Source organism: Coregonus lavaretus (assembly GCF_964263955.1).
Source record: "Coregonus lavaretus genome assembly, chromosome: 23".
Taxonomy (NCBI): Eukaryota; Metazoa; Chordata; class Actinopteri; order Salmoniformes; family Salmonidae; genus Coregonus; species Coregonus lavaretus.
This window is the reverse complement of record NC_140010.1, coordinates 32,001,909-32,020,559: the sequence shown is the minus strand read 5'-3', so window position 1 is coordinate 32,020,559 and position 18,651 is coordinate 32,001,909. Positions and strand designations below refer to the sequence as shown.

General features: G+C 43.9%; 1 protein-coding gene across 1 annotated transcript in view; it reads left to right on the top strand.

Moving 5' to 3' along the window:
* Window positions 1–18,651, top strand: part of LOC311150480 (phospholipid phosphatase-related protein type 5-like) — a gene marked incomplete at both ends in the record, with an annotated part of 96,750 nt that overhangs the window by 29,130 nt on the left and 48,969 nt on the right. The window contains one exon of the mRNA XM_084187978.1: window positions 12,972–13,104. Coding sequence (XP_084044104.1) covers window positions 12,972–13,104 — 133 coding nt within the window. The remainder of the gene's footprint in view (window positions 1–12,971; window positions 13,105–18,651) is intronic.

Genomic DNA, 18,651 nt, shown 5'->3' with positions numbered 1-18,651 from the left:
TCTAAACAAAATCCAGAAAATCACATTGTATGATTTTTAAGTAATTAATTTGCATTTTATTGCATGACATAAGTATTTGATACATCAGAAAAGCAGAACTTAATATTTGGTACAGAAACCTTTGTTTGCAATTACAGAGATCATACGTTTCCTGTAGGTCTTGACCAGGTTTGCACACACTGCAGCAGGGATTTTAGCCCACTCCTCCATACAGACCTTCTCCAGATCCTTCAGGTTTTGGGGCTGTCGCTGGGCAATACAGACTTTCAGCTCCCTCCAAAGATTTTCTATTGGGTTCAGGTCTGGAGACTGGCTAGGCCACTCCAGGACCTTGAGATGCTTCTTACGGAGCCACTCCTTAGTTGCCCTGGCTGTGTGGTTCGGGTCGTTGTCATGCTGGAAGACCCAGCCACGACCCATCTTCAATGCTCTTACAGAGGGAAGGAGGTTGTTGGCCAAGATCTCGCGATACATGGCCCCATCCATCCTCCCCTCAATACGGTGCAGTCATCCTGTCCCCTTTGCAGAAAAGCATCCCCAAAGAATGATGTTTCCACCTCCATGCTTCACGGTTGGGATGGTGTTCTTGGGGTTGTACTCATCCTTCTTCTTCCTCCAAACAAGGCGAGTGTAGTTTAGACCAAAAAGCTCTATTTTTGTCTCATCAGACCACATGACCTTCTCCCATTCCTCCTCTGGATCATCCAGATGGTCATTGGCAAACTTTAGACGGGCCTGGACATGCGCTGGCTTGAGCAGGGGGACCTTGCGTGCGCTGCAGGATTTTAATCCATGACGACGTAATGTGTTACTAATGGTTTTCTTTGAGACTGTGGTCCCAGCTCTCTTCAGGTCATTGACCAGGTCCTGCCGTGTAGTTCTGGGCTGATCCCTCACCTTCCTCATGATCATTGATGCCCCACGAGGTGAGATCTTGCATGGAGCCCCAGACCGAGGGTGATTGACCGTCATCTTGAACTTCTTCCATTTTCTAATAATTGCGCCAACAGTTGTTGCCTTCTCACCAAGCTGCTTGCCTATTGTCCTGTAGCCCATCCCAGCCTTGTGCAGGTCTACAATTTTATCCCTGATGTCCTTACACAGCTCTCTGGTCTTGGCCATTGTGGAGAGGTTGGAGTCTGTTTGATTGAGTGTGTGGACAGGTGTCTTTTATACAGGTAACGAGTTCAAACAGGTGCAGTTAATACAGGTAATGAGTGGAGAACAGGAGGGCTTAACAGAGGAAGAACAATGATTTCAATCACCACCCTACTTTTAAAGCTTCCAGTCTGTTATTTTAACTCAATCAGCATGACAGAGGGATCTCCAGCCTTGTCCTTGTCAACACTCTCACCTGTGTTAACGAGAGAATCACTGACATGATGGCAGATGGTCCTTTTGTGGCAGGGCTGAAATGCAGTGTAAATGTTTTTTTGGGATTAAGTTCATTTTCATGGCAAAGAGGGACTTTGCAATTAATTGCAATTCATCTGATCACTCTTCATGACATTCTGGAGTATATGCAAATTGCCATCATCAAAACTGAGGCAGCAGACTTTGTGAAAATTAGTATGTGTGTCATTCTCAAAACTTTTGACCACGACTGTGCTAACGACCTGTCCATAAAGTTCCCAGCTGCACCTGAATCGACCAGCGCCTTACACTGGGGAACTCCTGTGTAATCAGGGGAGTGGATGTGTAGGGTACAGTGCTCAGCAGAGGGGTCTGAACAAGTGTGGGTGTTCGATACCTGGGGTGACACGAGAGTGCCCTGCCTGTCGCCTCCAGACCCAAAAGAACGCTGATGACAGTGCGCAGTAAAATGTCCTCTCGTGCCACAAGAGTGACACTGGCGCTGTCATCCTCCGCTCTCCCGGATCGTCGCACCACCCAACTCCATCATCTCGTGATCCGGGTTGGGGGGAGGGTGAAATGGGCAGGCCCTTTCCAGGGCGTCCTCTAGAAGCCAGCAGGTTGTCCAACCGGATGGCCATGTCCACCAGTTGATTGAAGGATGACATTGTGTCCCGGCAGGCTAGCTCCCTTTGGACGTCCTCTCGCAGGTGGCACCAGAAGTGGTTGATGAGGGCCCATTCGTTTCACCCGGACCCAGCCGCTAGAGTTCTGAACTCCAGGGAAAAATTCCTGCGCGGTCCTCGTCCCCTGCCTCAAATGGACCAGCTGCTCGCCTGCCTCTCTCCCTTCGGGAGGGTGATCGAAGATGGCCCCGAAGAGGCGAGCGAACTCCCTGTAGTTGTCCAACGCGGCTCCTCCTTCACTCCAGACTGCGTTTGCCCACTCCAGGGCTTTGCCCGAGAGGCAGAAAACGAAGGCGGACACCTTCTCCCGTTTGTATAGCAGTGTGTGTTACTATATTTAGTAGCCTCAAGCATCCTGACATCAATCAATCAATCAATTTTATTTTATATAGCCCTTCTTACATCAGCTGATATCTCGAAGTGCTGTACAGAAACCCAGCCTAAAACCCCAAACAGCTAGTAATGCAGGTGTAGAAGCACGGTGGCTAGGAAAAACTCCCTAGAAAGGCGAAAACCTAGGAAGAAACCTAGAGAGGAACCAGGCTATGAGGGGTGGCCAGTCCTCTTCTGGCTGTGCCGGGTGGAGATTATAACAGAACCATGCCAAGATGTTCAAAAATGTTCATAAGTGACAAGCATGGTCAAATAATAATCAGGAATAAATCTCAGTTGGCTTTTCATAGCCGATCATTAAGAGTTTGAAAACAGCAGGTCTGGGACAGGTAGGGGTTCCATAACCGCAGGCAGAACAGTTTAAACTGGAATAGCAGCAAGGCCAGGCGGACTGGGGACAGCAAGGAGTCACCACGGCCGGTAGTCCCGACGTATGGTCCTAGGGCTCAGGTCTCTCAGTTGGCTTTTCATAGCCGATCATTAAGAGTTGAAAACAGCAGGTCTGGGACAGGTAGGGGTTTCGTAGCCGCAGGCAGAACAGTTGAAACTGGAATAGCAGCAAGGCCAGGCGGACTGGGGACAGCAAGGTGTCATCATGCCCGGTAGTCCTGACGTATGGTCCTAGGGCTCAGGTTCTCAGAGAGAAAGAGAGAACGAGAGAATTAGAGAGAGCATACTTAAATTCACACAGGACACTGGATAAGACAGGAGAAGTACTCCAGGTATAACCAACTAACCCCAGCCCCCCGACACATAAACTACTGCAGCATAAATACTGGAGGCTGAGACAGGAGCGGTCCGGAGACACTGTGGCCCCATCCGAAGAAACCCCCGGACAGGGCCAAACAGGAAGGATATAACCCCACCCACTCCGCCAAAGCACAGCCCCCGCACCACTAGAGGGATATCCCCAACCACCAACTTACAATCCTGAGACAAGGCCGAGTATAGCCCACAGAGGTCTCCACCACAGCACAAACCAAGGGGGGGGCGCCAACCCAGACAGGAAGATCACGTCAGTAACTCAACCCACTCAAGTGACGCACCCCTCCCAGGGACGGCATGAAAGAGCACCAGCAAGCCAGTGACTCAGCCCCTGCAACAGGGTTAGAGGCAGAGAACCCCAGTGGAGAGGGGAACCGGCCTGGCAGAGACAGCAAGGGCTGTTCGTTGCTCCAGCCTTTCCGTTCACCTTCACACTCCTGGGCCAGACTACACTCAATCATATGACCTACTGAAGAGATAAGTCTTCAGTAAAGACTTAAAGGTTGAGACTGAGTCTGCGTCTCTCACATGGGTAGGCAGACTGTTCCATAAAAATGGAGATCTATAGGAGAAAGCCCTGCCTCCCGCTGTTTGCTTAGAAATTCTAGGGACAATTAGGAGGCCTGCGTCTTGTGACCGTAAATGTAAATGTAAATGTGACATATACTGTACCTCTCCCCAACTCATCAACCAATGTATTGGTTGCATTCACTTTGCTCTCATTGTAGCATTGATAGGACCAGGAAAAACCCAGGGCCCTCCAAACCATTGTAATTATCATTATTGAGTAGTGTTTTGACATCCATTATCCACAATGTGAAAAAGTCAATGCCTGCTATTTAATTATTGTCATGGTATCATGTATAGCATTTATGTTCATGGGAAGGGACACATTAGCTCTACACATTGTGCACTGCTATTAACATTGACTTCATCAGGACCTCAGTCTCTCTCCATGTCCAGTAGAGTATGTCCACATTGATTAAAACACACATGAACACACCCATGCATCCACTCAATCATGCAGACACAATCATTTGGACACACACACACACACACACACACACACACACACACACACACACACACACACACACATACACCCTTATTACTTCCCCTTGGTTGTTGGACAACAATTCCCTTTTTCCTTTTACATTTACATTTAAGTCATTTAGCAGACGCTCTTATCCAGAGCGACTTAGAAATTGGTGCATTCAATTTAGGATAGCCAGTGGGACAACCACCCAATTTATTTTTATTTTTATGGGGGGCTGGGGGGGGGGGGGGGGGGGGGGGGGTAAAAGGGTTACTGTTATACTATTCCAGGTATTCCTTAAAGAGGTAGGGTTTCAAGTGTCTCCGGAAGGTGGTCAGTGACTCCGCTGTCCTGGCGTCGTGGGGGAGCTTGTTCCACCATTGGGGTGCCAGAGCAGCGAATAGCTTTGACTGGGCTGAGCGGGAACTGTGCTTCCGTAGAGTGCTTCCGTAGAGGTGGATGAACGTAGTGCCCTCGTTTGGGTGTAGTGTCTGATCAGAGCCTTTTGATGGATGATTTCATTAAAACCGGAACTATGTGAACCTGTCATTACTAGTACAGTCTCCACACATATAGTGAACTTGCTTCCTCCCCACTTCAGCTGCCAGCTTTATGTATACTGTGCATCATCTGTTTAAAGCACTTAAGGCCCTGCGATTGGATCTCAGGATGCTTAAAGAAAGCCGGTTGAGAGGCCACTTGTTAATCCACAGTGCTGTGTTGTGAGATTTTCCACTCGTCTTGCTTTAAAAGAGAACATGAATAATTTGACTCCAGGAGGTGGGCTCACTTTACCAGTGGGATTTTCGTAAGTGAGTCTTTAGGGTGAGTTTATCTCTTCCCCTAATCTCAAAATTGTGACAGATTGAATTTGGGTCATCATTGGTAGTCACTGGACTTTATTTCAAGTGGAAATGTTCATTTGTAATTCGTTAAATGAATCAGTTATCTTTTTACAAGATTCTCCAAGGCATTAGATAACAAATAGTTAATTACTATAGCAGTTGTAGACAGATCTGTCTTTCAGGCTTTTATTTAACTGTTTTGCTGCTTTGTTCAGTTCTTCAATGTCTTCACAAGTTCTTCAGGGGCTTACAAAATATACTAGTTAATAAACTAGTTAAGTTATACAGCAGTTAAGGATATTCCAAATGTAAAGGTTGTCCAATATGTCCTCTGTGCAGTCTCATGCTAGCACATAATTTTCAGATGTAGCCTAGCTCTGATTGTCTAGTCCAGCTCTGATTGACCACTAGCCACACAGCTTGAGTAACCTCTAACTAATAATCAACTCATTTCAATTTAATTTGAAGCTTCAAATGAGCAGTGTAAACAGCAAAGTTTAAAGCCATCTATGATGTACACACAGAACCCCACTATCTCTTTCATTTGGATCTTTCACCTAATCAAATGTGTATTTATGAGAGACATACAGTGCAAGTATCAAATTCCACCCAAAGTTGTGCCCCATATGGGAATGAGGTGGCATTTGTGACAAAGCCACAGGTATGGGTTTGGTGTAAATACTAGACCAGTGGTTCTGAACTGGTTTTGCTTCGGGACCCAAATTGAACCAGGTTGTCTCAGTCGCAATCCAATATAAACATCGCAATGTTTTTGTTGTTGCCAAAATGTAATGTGTAAAACTATTTTTAATGCTATATTGATAGTACATGTACCAATTATATGACAAGGGAACAACAGTCCCAACATATTCATTGTCAATCATTTCATTTAGCCTATATTCTTGATGAAGAATGTTAAGCTCACTGGTATGAGACAAAATCAACCAAATACGCTAAATAGCGCTGCTAATAACTCTATATTGAAAATACTGTTGATTGAAAAAAGTATTTAGTCAGCCACCAATTGTGCATGTTCTCCCACTTAAAAAGATGAGAGAGGCCTGTAATTTTCATCATAGGTACACGTCAACTATGACAGACAAAATGAGGAAAAAAATTCCAGAAAATCACATTGTAGGATTTTTATGAATTTATTTGCAAATTATGGTGGAAAATAAGTATTTGGTCAATAACAAAAGTTTTTCAATACTTTGTTATATACCCTTTGTTGGCAATGACACAGGTCAAACGTTTTCTGTAAGTCTTCACAAGGTTTCACACACTGTTGCTGGTATTTTGGCCCATTCCTCCATGCAGATCTCCTCTAGAGCAGTGATGTTTTGGGGCTGTCGCTGGGCAACACAGACTTTCAACTCCCTCCAAAGATTTTCTATGGGGTTGAGATCTGGAGACTGGCTAGGCCACTCCAGGACCTTGAAATGCTTCTTACGAAGCCACTCCTTCGTTGCCCGGGCGGTGTGTTTGGGATCATTGTCATACTGAAAGACCCAGCCACGTTTCATCTTCAATGCCCTTGCTGATGGTAGGAGGTTTTCACTCAAAATCTCACGATACATGGCCCCATTCATTCTTTCCTTTACACGGATCAGTCGTCCTGGTCCCTTTGCAGAAAAACAGCCCCAAAGCATGATGTTTCCACCCCCATGCTTCACAGTAGGTATGGTGTTCTTTGGATGCAACTCAGCATTCTTTGTCCTCCAAACACGACGAGTTGAGTTTTTACCAAAAAGTTATATTTTGGTTTCATCTGACCATATGACATTCTCCCAATCCTCTTCTGGATCATCCAAATGCACTCTAGCAAACTTCAGACGGGCCTGGACATGTACTGGCTTAAGCAGGGGGACACGTCTCGCACTGCAGGATTTGAGTCCCTGGCGGCGTAGTGTGTTACTGATGGTAGGCTTTGTTACTTTGGTCCCAGCTCTCTGCAGGTCATTCACTAGGTCCCCCCGTGTGGTTCTGGGATTTTTGCTCACCGTTCTTGTGATCATTTTGACCCCACGGGTTGAGATCTTGCGTGGAGCCCCAGATCGAGGGAGATTATCAGTGGTCTTGTATGTCTTCCATTTCCTAATAATTGCTCCCACAGTTGATTTCTTCAAACCAAGCTGCTTACCTATTGCAGATTCAGTCTTCCCAGCCTGGTGCAGGTCTACAATTTTGTTTCTGGTGTCCTTTGACAGCTCTTTGGTCTTGGCCATAGTGGAGTTTGGAGTGTGACTGTTTGAGGTTGTGGACAGGTGTCTTTTATACTGATAACAAGTTCAAACAGGTGCCATTAATACAGGTAACGAGTGGAGGACAGAGGAGCCTCTTAAAGAAGAAGTTACAGGTCTGTGAGAGCCAGAAATCTTGCTTGTTAGTAGGTGACCAAATACTTATTTTCCACCATAATTTGCAAATAAATTCATTAAAAATCCTACTATGTGATTTTTTTTCACTCAATTTGTCTGTCATAGTTGACGTGTACCTATGATGAAAATTACAGGCCTCTCTCATCATTTTAAGTGGGAGAACTTGCACAATTGGTGGCTGACTAAATACTTTTTTCCCCCACTGTAGTTCAAAGGTTACTTTCTACCTGGTTTTAGTCATTTAAGTTCAGACTGGAGTATTTTTTATTTAAGAAATCTGAAACTTGTGACCCATTTAAAACCTCTCACCAGTTGAGCATCACTGCTCTAGACTAGCTCCCCTCCCCTGGTCTCCTGTCAATCATGATTAGGTTTGCAAAATTCCGGGAACTTTCAATAAATTCCCTGGTTTACGCAAAATCACAGTTGGAGTATTCCCTCCTGAACTATTGAAAGTTGCCGGGATTTTGCAACCCTAATCATGATTGAACACCATAGATCGGAAAAGACTTGACCATTCCCATCAACAGGACACATTTGGGAAGGCTTTGGGACACACACTAAGCAGGATGTAAAGGCAACCAACAACTTCACAGAATCCTACTATAAATTTGAGAGTTTTCATTGAATAGATAGGCTGCAAATATAGCTGGGAGCTGTCAATATATGGAAAATGAACAAGAATAAAATAATAACCTGCTGAAGTCCTTGTAAAGCGGCCAGAGGAACATTCCCACTCATCAGTGTTATACTGTTTGACATTTATGGGCCAAAGATGGCATGATTGCTATTATTAGTGAGCAGTGAATAAGGCTCTGGCTCGCTCCTGTTCGCAGTAGTAGGGTGATGGGTTTGCAGTGAGATGTGAATAAACTGCATAGGGTTTAGGTCCCCGTGCTTTGCGGAGATACAGTGGAAAGGGTTGAGCATGTCAGAGCTTCATTAATGACTATGAGCTGCCTTTTTATCCTTCACAAGTGCAGTTTGAGACACATTAATTATGTTGTTTTAATGAAATATGAACAATATTTGTGCATGTTTTATCGTAAAGAACGAGTGATGCGTCATTAAGCAGATTGACAAACTCATGTCTTATTTACAGTTAGGCTTCTAAAGCCTAAATGATGACTGTTAGACAACATTAAAAGAAAAGTGGAAATATATTAGATGGATGGTTTGTTCAGTCATATAAAGGAATATTTATATTCTGTACAGGCTTCCTACTTTTCACTCTGTCAATTAGGTTAGTATTGTGAAGTTACTACAATGTTGTTGATCCGTCACAGCCATTAAACTCTGTAACTGTTTTAAAGTCACCATTGGCCTCGTGGTGAAATCTCTGAATGGTTTTCTTCCTCTCCGGCAACTGAGTCAGGAAGGACGCCTGTATCTTTGTAGTGACTGGGTGTATTGATACACCAGCCAAAGTGTAATTAATAACTTCATGCTCAAAGGGATATTCAATGTCTGCTTTAAAAAATATATATGTTTATCTACAAATAGGTGCCCTTCTCTCATTGGAAAACCTCTCTGGTCTTTGTGGTTGAATCTGTGTTTGAAATTCACTACTCGACTGAGGAACCTTACAGATAATTGTATGTGTTGGGTACAGAGATGAGGTAGTTATTCAATTATCATGTTAAACACTATTATTGCACACAGAGTGAGTCCATGCAACTTATGTCACATCTTTACTCCTGAACATATTTAGGCTTGCTATAACAAAGGGTTTGAATACTTTTTGACTCAAGACATTTCAGCTTTTCATTTTTTAATATTTTTAATTTTGTATTATTATTCCACTTTGAAATTATGGGGTATTGTGTGTAGGCCAGTGACACAAAATCTAAATTTAATCAATTTTAAATTCAGGATGTAACAACAAAATGTGAAAAAAGTCAAGGGATGTGAATACTTTCTGAAGGCACTATATATTATACATATTTGATCAAAGAGATAATGTTACATTTATTTATAAGTAGATGCATTGAAGATGACCCTTAGACCAGAGGGGAAGAGTGAAGGTAGAAGTAGCAACTTCTTTGAAGAAGGCAGGATTGCTAATACAGTATTATTGTCACGACTTCTTCCGAAGCTGTGAGAGTGTGATTTGAAGGAGTCAGGCACAGGAGGGTAAATCACAGAATACAGAGTTCATTCCGTAGTACACAGTTACGCTGGATTGCGTCAACAGTCCAGTGCACAAAACAGGTGCACTGGAACAAATACAGGCATACGGGAAAAATATACCCCGGCAATACAAAGTACAGGTAGCTCCACCGAGCTACACTAATCTCACATGAAACAATCACCCACAAGGACAAGGGGGCAGAGGGAACACTTAAACACATACTAATGAGGGGAATATGAACCAGGTGTGTGTAATTGACAAGACAAGACAAATGGAATGATGAGAAATGGAGCGGTTGTGGCTAGAAGGCGGTTACGACGAACTCCGAAGCCTGCCCGAACAAGGAGGGGAGGCAGCTTCGGAGGAAGTCTTGACAGAAGCTGCCTCCTCTCCTTGTTCGGCCAGGCTTCGGCGTTCATCGTCACCGGCCTTCTAGCCACTGCCGCTCCTCATATGTTCATTCCATTTGTTTTGTCTTGTTTATTACACACACCTGGTTCATATCCCCTCATCAGTACCTGTATATATGTTCCCTCTGCCTCCTTGTCTTTGTGTGTGATTGGTTATTGTAGAGGAGATTATAGCTCGGTGGAGCTTGATTATATTGTGTATCGCCGGGTTATTTCACCCGTGTGCCTTGTCATCCCCAGTGTGTTTGTCCGCACTGTTTATTGATTAAACCATTTATTCCGTGATTTACCCTCCTGCGTCTGACTCCGTCCAACATCACCTGCAACCCGCAACAATTATGCACAATTGATTGCATGAACTTGTCAAACCTTTGATATTTACCTATGGAAAAGTTCTATAACAAGAATAATTGAAAGTGGCACAGTTAGGGTGGCACACTCAAATTCAGAGATTAAATAATTAAAATCTGGCTTTATTCCAGATGGAAACAGGAAGGAACATATGTTATTACTGGATTTCTGTCCGATTTTTGAGCGCTTCAGAACGGTGCCATTATGACTTGTAAAATGAAAGTTAACAGCTTACAAAGTGCTGAAAATCTAAGTATTTACAAGGCATAGGCCCAGTTGGCGTACTTTTCTGGTGTGATTCCATCATGATTCTGTTCTTGATTGGACCACACTCATTAGGTCTGGTAAGGACAGCAGCTAGAGTCTAGGGACACTAGGGAGACAGTGGAATATAATCTCACTGAAGTCAGAAACAGCTCTGAACCCATAGCTGTATACTGTGTGGATAAAACACAGTATCCCTGATGCGCTGGTCTAGGTGTTGGGAAAGGTAAACCTGCAGTCTAGAGCTGATGCCCTGTCTCACCAATTTGTCATGATTGCCAACCTACAGTGAGGGAAAAAAGTATTTGATCCCCTGCTGATTTTGTACGTTTGCCCACTGACAAAGACATGATCAGTCTATAATTTAAAGGTAGGTTTATTTGAACAGTGAGAGACAGAATAACAACAACAAAAATCCAGAAAAATGCATGTCAAAAATGTTATAAATTGATTTGCATTTTAATGAGGGAAATAAGTATTTGACCCCTCTGCAAAACATGACTTAGTACTTGGTGGCAAAACCCTTGTTGGCAATCACAGAGGTCAGATGTTTCTTGTAGTTGGCCACCAGGTTTGCACACATCTCAGGAGGTATTTTGTCCCACTCCTCTTTGCAGATCTTCTCCAAGTCATTAAGGTATCGAGGCTGACGTTTGGCAACTCGAACCTTCAGCTCCCTCCACAGATTTTCCATGGGATGAAGGTCTGGAGACTGGCTAGGCCACTCCAGGACCATAATGTGCTTCTTCTTGAGCCACTCCTGCCTTGGCCATGTGTTTTGGGTCATTGTCATGCTGGAATACTCATCCACAACCCATTTTCAATGCCCTGGCTGAGGGAAGGAGGTACATGGCCCCTTCCATCGCCCCTTTCATGCGGTGAAGTTGTCTTGTCCCCTTAGCAGAAAAACACCCCCAAAGCATAATGTTTCCACCTCCATGTTTGACGGTGGGGATGGTGTTCTTGGGGTCATAGGCAGCATTCCTCCTCCTCCAAACACGTGAGTTGAGTTGATGCCAAAGAGCTCGATTTTGGTCTCATCTGACCACAACACTTTCACCCAGTTATCCTCTGAATCATTCAGATGTTCATTGGCAAACTTCCGACGGGCCTGTATATGTGCTTTCTTGAGCAGGGGAACCTTGCGGGCGCTGCAGGATTTCAGTCCTTCACGGCGTAGTGTGTTACCAATTGTTTTCTTGGTGACTATGGTCCCAGCTGCCTTGAGATCATTGACAAGATCCTCCCGTGTAGTTCTGGGCTGATTCCTCACCGTTCTCATGATCATTGCAACTCCACGAGGTGAGATCTTGCATGGAGCCCCAGGCCGAAGGAGATTTACAGGTATTTTGTGTTTCTTCCATATGCAACTAATTGCACCAACTGTTGTCACCTTCTCACCAAGCTGCTTGGCGATGGTCTTGTAGCCCATTCCAGCCGTGTGTAGGTCTACAATCTTGTCCCTGACATCCTTGGAGAGCTCTTTGGTCTTGGCCATGGTGGAGAGTTTGGAATCTGATTGATTGATTGCTTCTGTGGACAGGTGTCTTTTATACAGGTTACAAACTGAGATTAGGAGCACTCCCTTTAAGCGTGTGCTCCTAATCTCAGCTCGTTACCTGTATAAAAGACACCTGGGATCCAGAAATCTTTCTGATTGAGAGGGGGTCAAATACTTATTTCCCTAATTAAAATGCAAATCAATTTATAACATTTTTGACATGCATTTTTCTGGATGTTTTTGTTGTTATTCTGTCTCTCACTGTTCAAATAAACCTACCATTAAAATGATAGACTAATAATTTCTTTGTCAGTGGGCAAACGTACAAAATCAGCAGGGGATCAAATACTTTTTTCCCTCACTGTACCTTGTCACACACAAAAGATTAACACTCTACCACCACAAAACGCCTATGTTTAGTTGACTGTTTCAGGAAATTATTGCAGACATTATACTGGGCGTCTGCACAGTGTCTTTACCTAAAGGCGCTTATCAATGTTTCACCTCATTGAACTTTGGCAATTGAGCTAAATGGGCCAATCAAGGCCAACAGCTGTAGTGGAACACTGGCATTACAGCTGAACCGAATCAGAGCCCAAATCAATTTCATTGTTCATTGGTGCAGTATTCTTCCGCCTTAGGTCTATCTGTTGTACTCTATGCTTGGTTGCAGACAGAAAACAGAATAGGTATTAATGCATGCCGTCAATACGACATTTGGTTAATGTGGCACAAAAGCATTGCTACAGGGACCATGGTTTATCGGGGACCATGGTAGTATTTTTTGCTAAAAAACATCACAATATTCAGATCCTGTTATCAGTGATTAAAGTCTCTCTCTCTCCCTCTGTACATTAGATCACAGCCATAGAGTCTGTGTTGTTTCTGCTCCAGTATGTGTCGGAGGACCTGGACAACAGGGAGAAGATCATCGTCATGGGAGACTGCTGTTACCTCAATCCTCTGGTGCGCAGGACCTTCCGCTTCCTGGGTACGTGTTTTGGCAGTAACCTACCTCCATACCACTTGCCGAATGCTTACTGTCCCCATGCAGAATGGCTGCCCTAACTCATGACGCGGTAGCAAGGAGCTTTGTTGCAATATAATGTCAAAGGTCTGCACTCAAAATAAGACAAAATTGTTGGTATACAGTAAGTGGTGTACAGGAATTGTCTGACTCAAAATGATAAGTGATGATAAGTGATGTTTACCTATATTTAATGCAGCTAGTAAAGTACAATGTAGCAGCATCTTCTAAGCTATCATCAGTGTCAACAAAGTTAAACCTACCCACATATGCCTGTTCTGGCTGCAGTCAAGATGATGAATGGAATGTTTGTCATTGCCGTGTGCTTGGCTGAAGCAATGCTCTGGGGTGTTCACCCTTGCAGTAAGAAAATAAAATTAACAAAAGCCCTGAATAAATTAAATGGAGCGGAATTGATTGGATAAAAGCTGTTTGAATATCTATAATAACATCCGCAAAGTTTCCTAAGAGCTAGTCGCGAGGCTGACATCTCCGTGGGTGCCACTGTCTGTGTGGGTGGACCACTTCAGATTGTCAGTGATGTGTACTCAGAGGAACTTGAAGCCTCACCTTCTCCACTGCGGTCCCGTCTATGTGGATAGGGGTGTGCTGTCTTCTGAAATCCACGATCAGCTCCTTCGCTTTGTTGACGTTGAGGGAGAGAGGTTATTTTCCTGGCACCACTACGCCACGGCCCTCACCTCCTCCCTGTAGGCTGTCTCATCATTGTTGGTAATCAGGCCTACTACTGTTGTGTCGTCTGCAAACTTGATGATTGAGTTGGAGGCGTGCGTGGCCACGCAGTCATGGGTGAACAGGGAGTACAGGAGGGGGCTGAGCACGCACCCTTGTGGGGCCCCTGTGTTGAGGATCAGCGTAGTGCAGGTGTTGTTTCCTACCTTCACCGTCAGGAAGTCCAGGACACAGTTGCACAAATCGGGGTTCAGACCCAGGGCCCCAAGCTTGATGATGAGCTGGGAGGGTACTATGGTGTTGAAGGCTGTGCTACAGTAAATGAACAACATTCTTACATAGGTATTCCTCTTGTCCAGATGGGATAGGGCAGTGTGCAGTGCGATGGCGATTGCATCGTCTGTGGATCTATTGGGGCGGTATGCAAATTGAAGTGGGTCTAGGGTGTCAGATAAGGTGGAGGTGATATGATCCTTAACTAGCCTCTCAAAGCACTTCATGATGACAGAAGTGAGTGCTACGGGGCGATAGTCATTTAGTTCAGTTAAAAATACTGCTCGACTGAGGGACCTTACAGATAATTGTATGTGTGGGGTACAGAGATGAGGTAGCCATTCAAAAATCATGTTAAACACTATTATTTCACACAGTGAGTCCATGCAACTTATTATGTGACTTGTTAAGCACATCTTCAGCCATAATGTTGTAGAAAATTATGAAAACAAACAAAGTACTTTCAGAGTTTTTGTAGAATCAAGATAGACTTTATTACACAAGCAATAGAGCCGAGCTGGTCTGCAGAGCAACTGCCGTCCCAGACTTGGAGCTCTCTTTTTATACAGCTTCATCTTTTCATATCATATCTGAGCCACTATGGTTTCTTTGTCTAGCTTCTTTCCTGTCTATCCCCATGTCTGCTTGGCCTTCTTTTCATATCATATCGGAACCCCCTCTTTATCCAAACGGCCCCCCTCCCTTGACCTGGAGCCACTATGGTTATCTTCTTGTGGCTATGTGTATCGGGTCATAGCGCACAAACAAGTGATAACTTTAGTTACGTTACTACTCATATCTCCACACAGCTGTGCCCTTGGAAGATAGTAAAAGACAGGATGAACTGAAAAACTGTGGTCACTCTGAGGCTCTTTGTCTTGACCGTGTGACCAGGTTACTCAGAAGCAACGAGAAATGGAAACAATACAGGTCTATCTGTTCCTAAAGTTTATCTCCATCCCATGTCCTTGACTACACGCCAGACCAGCTGCAGGGAGCTAGAGGGAACCATCCTTTCTCAGAATCACAGCATTTGCACTAAAGAAATGTCTCTACTATTGTTAAGCATATTATAATATATGTTATGGAAAAATACCTGTAGAGCCATTTCATCATGGCTCTGTTTTAACCCTTTCATTGATTTATTGGGGCGGCAGGTAGCTTAGTGGTTACGAGCATTGTGCCAGTAACCGAAAGGTCGCTGGTTCTAATCCCCAAGCCAACTAGGTAAAAAATCTGTCAATGTGCCCTTGAGCAAGGCACTTAACCCTAATTGCTCATGTAATTCGCTCTGGATAAGAGCGTCTACTAAATGAAAAAAAAAAAAAAAAAAAATACATTCTTAATCCATAGGCATATAGGTGTTTCATTCATATCATTTGTTTGTTATGTTGTCTGCCCTTAAGTGAGACAGTGTAGTTATAAAGTCTCCCCTTTAGGACTTTATAGGTCCCACACAAACACTACAAATGTACAGTTGAAGTTTGAAGTTTACATAAACTTAGGTTGGAGTCATTAAAACTCGTTTTTCAATAACTCCACAAATGTCTTGTTAACAAACTATAGTTTTGGCAAGTCGGTTAGGACATCTACTTTGTGCATGACACAAGTAATTTTTCCAACAATTGTTTACAGACAGATTCTTTCACTTCTAATTCACTGTAACACAATTCCAGTGGGTCAGAAGTTTACATACACTAAGTTGACTGTGCCTTTAAACAGCTTGGAAAATTCCAGAAAATTATGTGATGGCTTTAGAAGCTTCTGATAGGCTAATTGACATAATTTGAGTCAATTGGAGGTGTACCTGTGGATGTATTTCAAAGCCTACCTTCAAACTCAGTGCCTCTTTGCTTGAAATCATGGGAAAATCAAAAGAAATCAGCCAAGACCTCTGAAAAACAATTGTAGACCTCCACAAGTCTGGTTCATCCTTGGGAGCAATTTCCAAATGCCTGAAGGTACCACGTTCATCTGTACAAACAATAGTACGCAAGTATAAACACCCTGGGACCACACAGCCATCATACCGCTCAGGAAGGAGACGCGTTCTGTCTCCTAGAGATTAATGTACTTTGGTGCGAAAAGTGCAAATCAATCCCAGAACAACAGCAAAGGACCTTGTGAAGATGCTGGAGGAAACAGGTACAAAAGTATCTATATCCACAGTAAAATGAGTCCTATATCGACATAACCTGAAAGGCCGCTCAGCAAGGAGGAAGCCACTGCTCCAAAACCGCCATAAAAAAGCCAGACTACGGTTTGCAACTGCATATGGGGACAAAGATCGTACTTTTTGGAGAAATGTCCTCTAGTCTGATGAAACAAAAATAGATCTGTTTGGCCATAATGACCATCGTTATGTTTGGAGGAAAAAATTGAAGGATTGCAAGCCGAAGAACACCCTCCCAACCGTGAAGCACGGGGGTGGCAGCATCATGCTGTGGGGGTGCTTTGCTGCAGGAGGGGCTGGTGCACTTCACAAAATAGATGGCATCATGAGGAAGGAAAATGATGTGGATATATTGAAGCAACATCTCAAGACATCAGTCAGGAAGATAAAGCTTGGTCGCAAATGGGTCTTCCAAATGGACAATGACCCCAAGCATACTTCCAAAGTTGTGGCAAAATGGCTTAAGGACAACAAAGTCAAGGTATTGGAGTGGCCATCACAAAGCCCTGACCTCAATCCTATAGAAAATGTGTGGGCAGAACTGAAAAAGTCTGCCCACACAAACCTGACTCAGTTACATCAGCTCTATCAGGAGGAATGGGCCATAATTCACCCAACTTATTGTGGGAAGCTTGTGGAAGGCTACCCGTAATGTTAGACGCAAGTTAAACAATTTAAAGGCAATGCTACCAATTACTAATTTGAGTGTATGTAAACTTCTGACCCACTGGGAATGTGTTGAAAGAAATAAAAGCTTAAAGAAATATAATTCTCTCTACTATTATTCTGACATTTCATAATCTTAAAATAAAGTGGTGATCCTATCTGACCTAAGACAGGGAATTTTTACTAGGATAAAATGTCAGGAATTGTGAAAAACTGAGTTTAAATGTATTTGGCTAAGGTGTATGTAAACTTCCAACTTCAACTGTATATAGTGACTAATATATGAATATAGGGATATGTAGTGACTAACATCCTTGCTTTAAATATATATTTTCAAACATCACAGTCTTCAGCAATAAAGGGTAGCTCAGTTAATCATTCGCAACCTGCATTCTGGCCCTGGGTCATGGCAACATTACATTTGTTACCAGTTTTAAACACATATTGCAGCAACATTTCAACATGAGGATGAGCAGCAAAATCAATACAATGACTAAAACAACGGTCAGACACAGTTGCGTGATCCACCCTCCAAACCCGGTATTATCTTGCCTAGCAAACGAAGGTGGGCCTGTGTGGTTGTGTAATACAGAGAACGTCATGGGGTCAGGGTTACATCTCTACTAAGAATGGTACGTTTATTTACATATTTAGATTTACACCTATGGGAACTCCCACAAGCGGTAAACCTGCTCCTACCTTAACCGGCCCCAATCCACACACCCAACACTCTTTTTGTCAAGATGTAAGATTAGCAACCATTTCTGCTCTAGATCAAATTGTCCTAATTGTTGTGAGGGACCAGCAGGGCTCTCTTCCGACGATGACCATCTACTTCTGGGCATCTACTCCGGGCCGGCTTTGGGTCCCTTTGGCTCAGGACCTTCTTCCGTCACTAGGGTCTCGGGCTCAGGCAGAGTCTTTCTCAATTTATCAACATCGGTGTGTGGAGTGTGTCCTTCTGGCAGCGTACCAATAGGGAAGCTGAGAGTCACTGCTGCAAAGACACATAGACACAGACAGACAGAAAATAAAACAATGCTACGCAGTGGCGGGGCCATCTTCTTCTGTTTCTGTTTCCTCTCCGTCCCTACTGGGTATTTCGGCAGCCTCAGCCTCCTCATCTCTCGGTCGTCGGTTTCCATGCAGTACTCGGGTGCAGTGGTTTAGATGATACCAGTTCAAGCTCCCCTCGACCCTTACGGCAGTTGGTATAGCCTGGGTGACGGTGTAGGGTCCCTCACGTCTCTGTTTGTTCCACTTCCTTCTGAAGACCCTGACGTAGACCTTCTCCCCCGGGACCACTGTCGTGGTGGATTCACCTCTGGTTCTGGAACTCTGCTTCTCTCCTGTTGGTATATAACTTAATGTATAACAGTTAGTTGCCTGATATACTCTTCTAATTCCCTTTCCAACTGTTCTAGAGGTGGACCCTCATATGGTCCCGTAAGCATTTCATGCGGTGTTAGATGCGTTATTCTGTTAGCTTGCATGCGATAGCTCATTAGTGCCAGAGGTAAGGCATCTACCAAATTCAATCTCGTACTCTCACCGATCTTTGCAATTTTCGCTTTCAGAGAACCGTTTACTCTTTCCACCATACCCTGCAATTGGGGATGGTAAACTACTGGATAGGGAACTCTTTGGTCTTGGCCATGTTGGAGAGTTTGGAATCTGATTGATTGATTGCTTCTGTGGACAGGTGT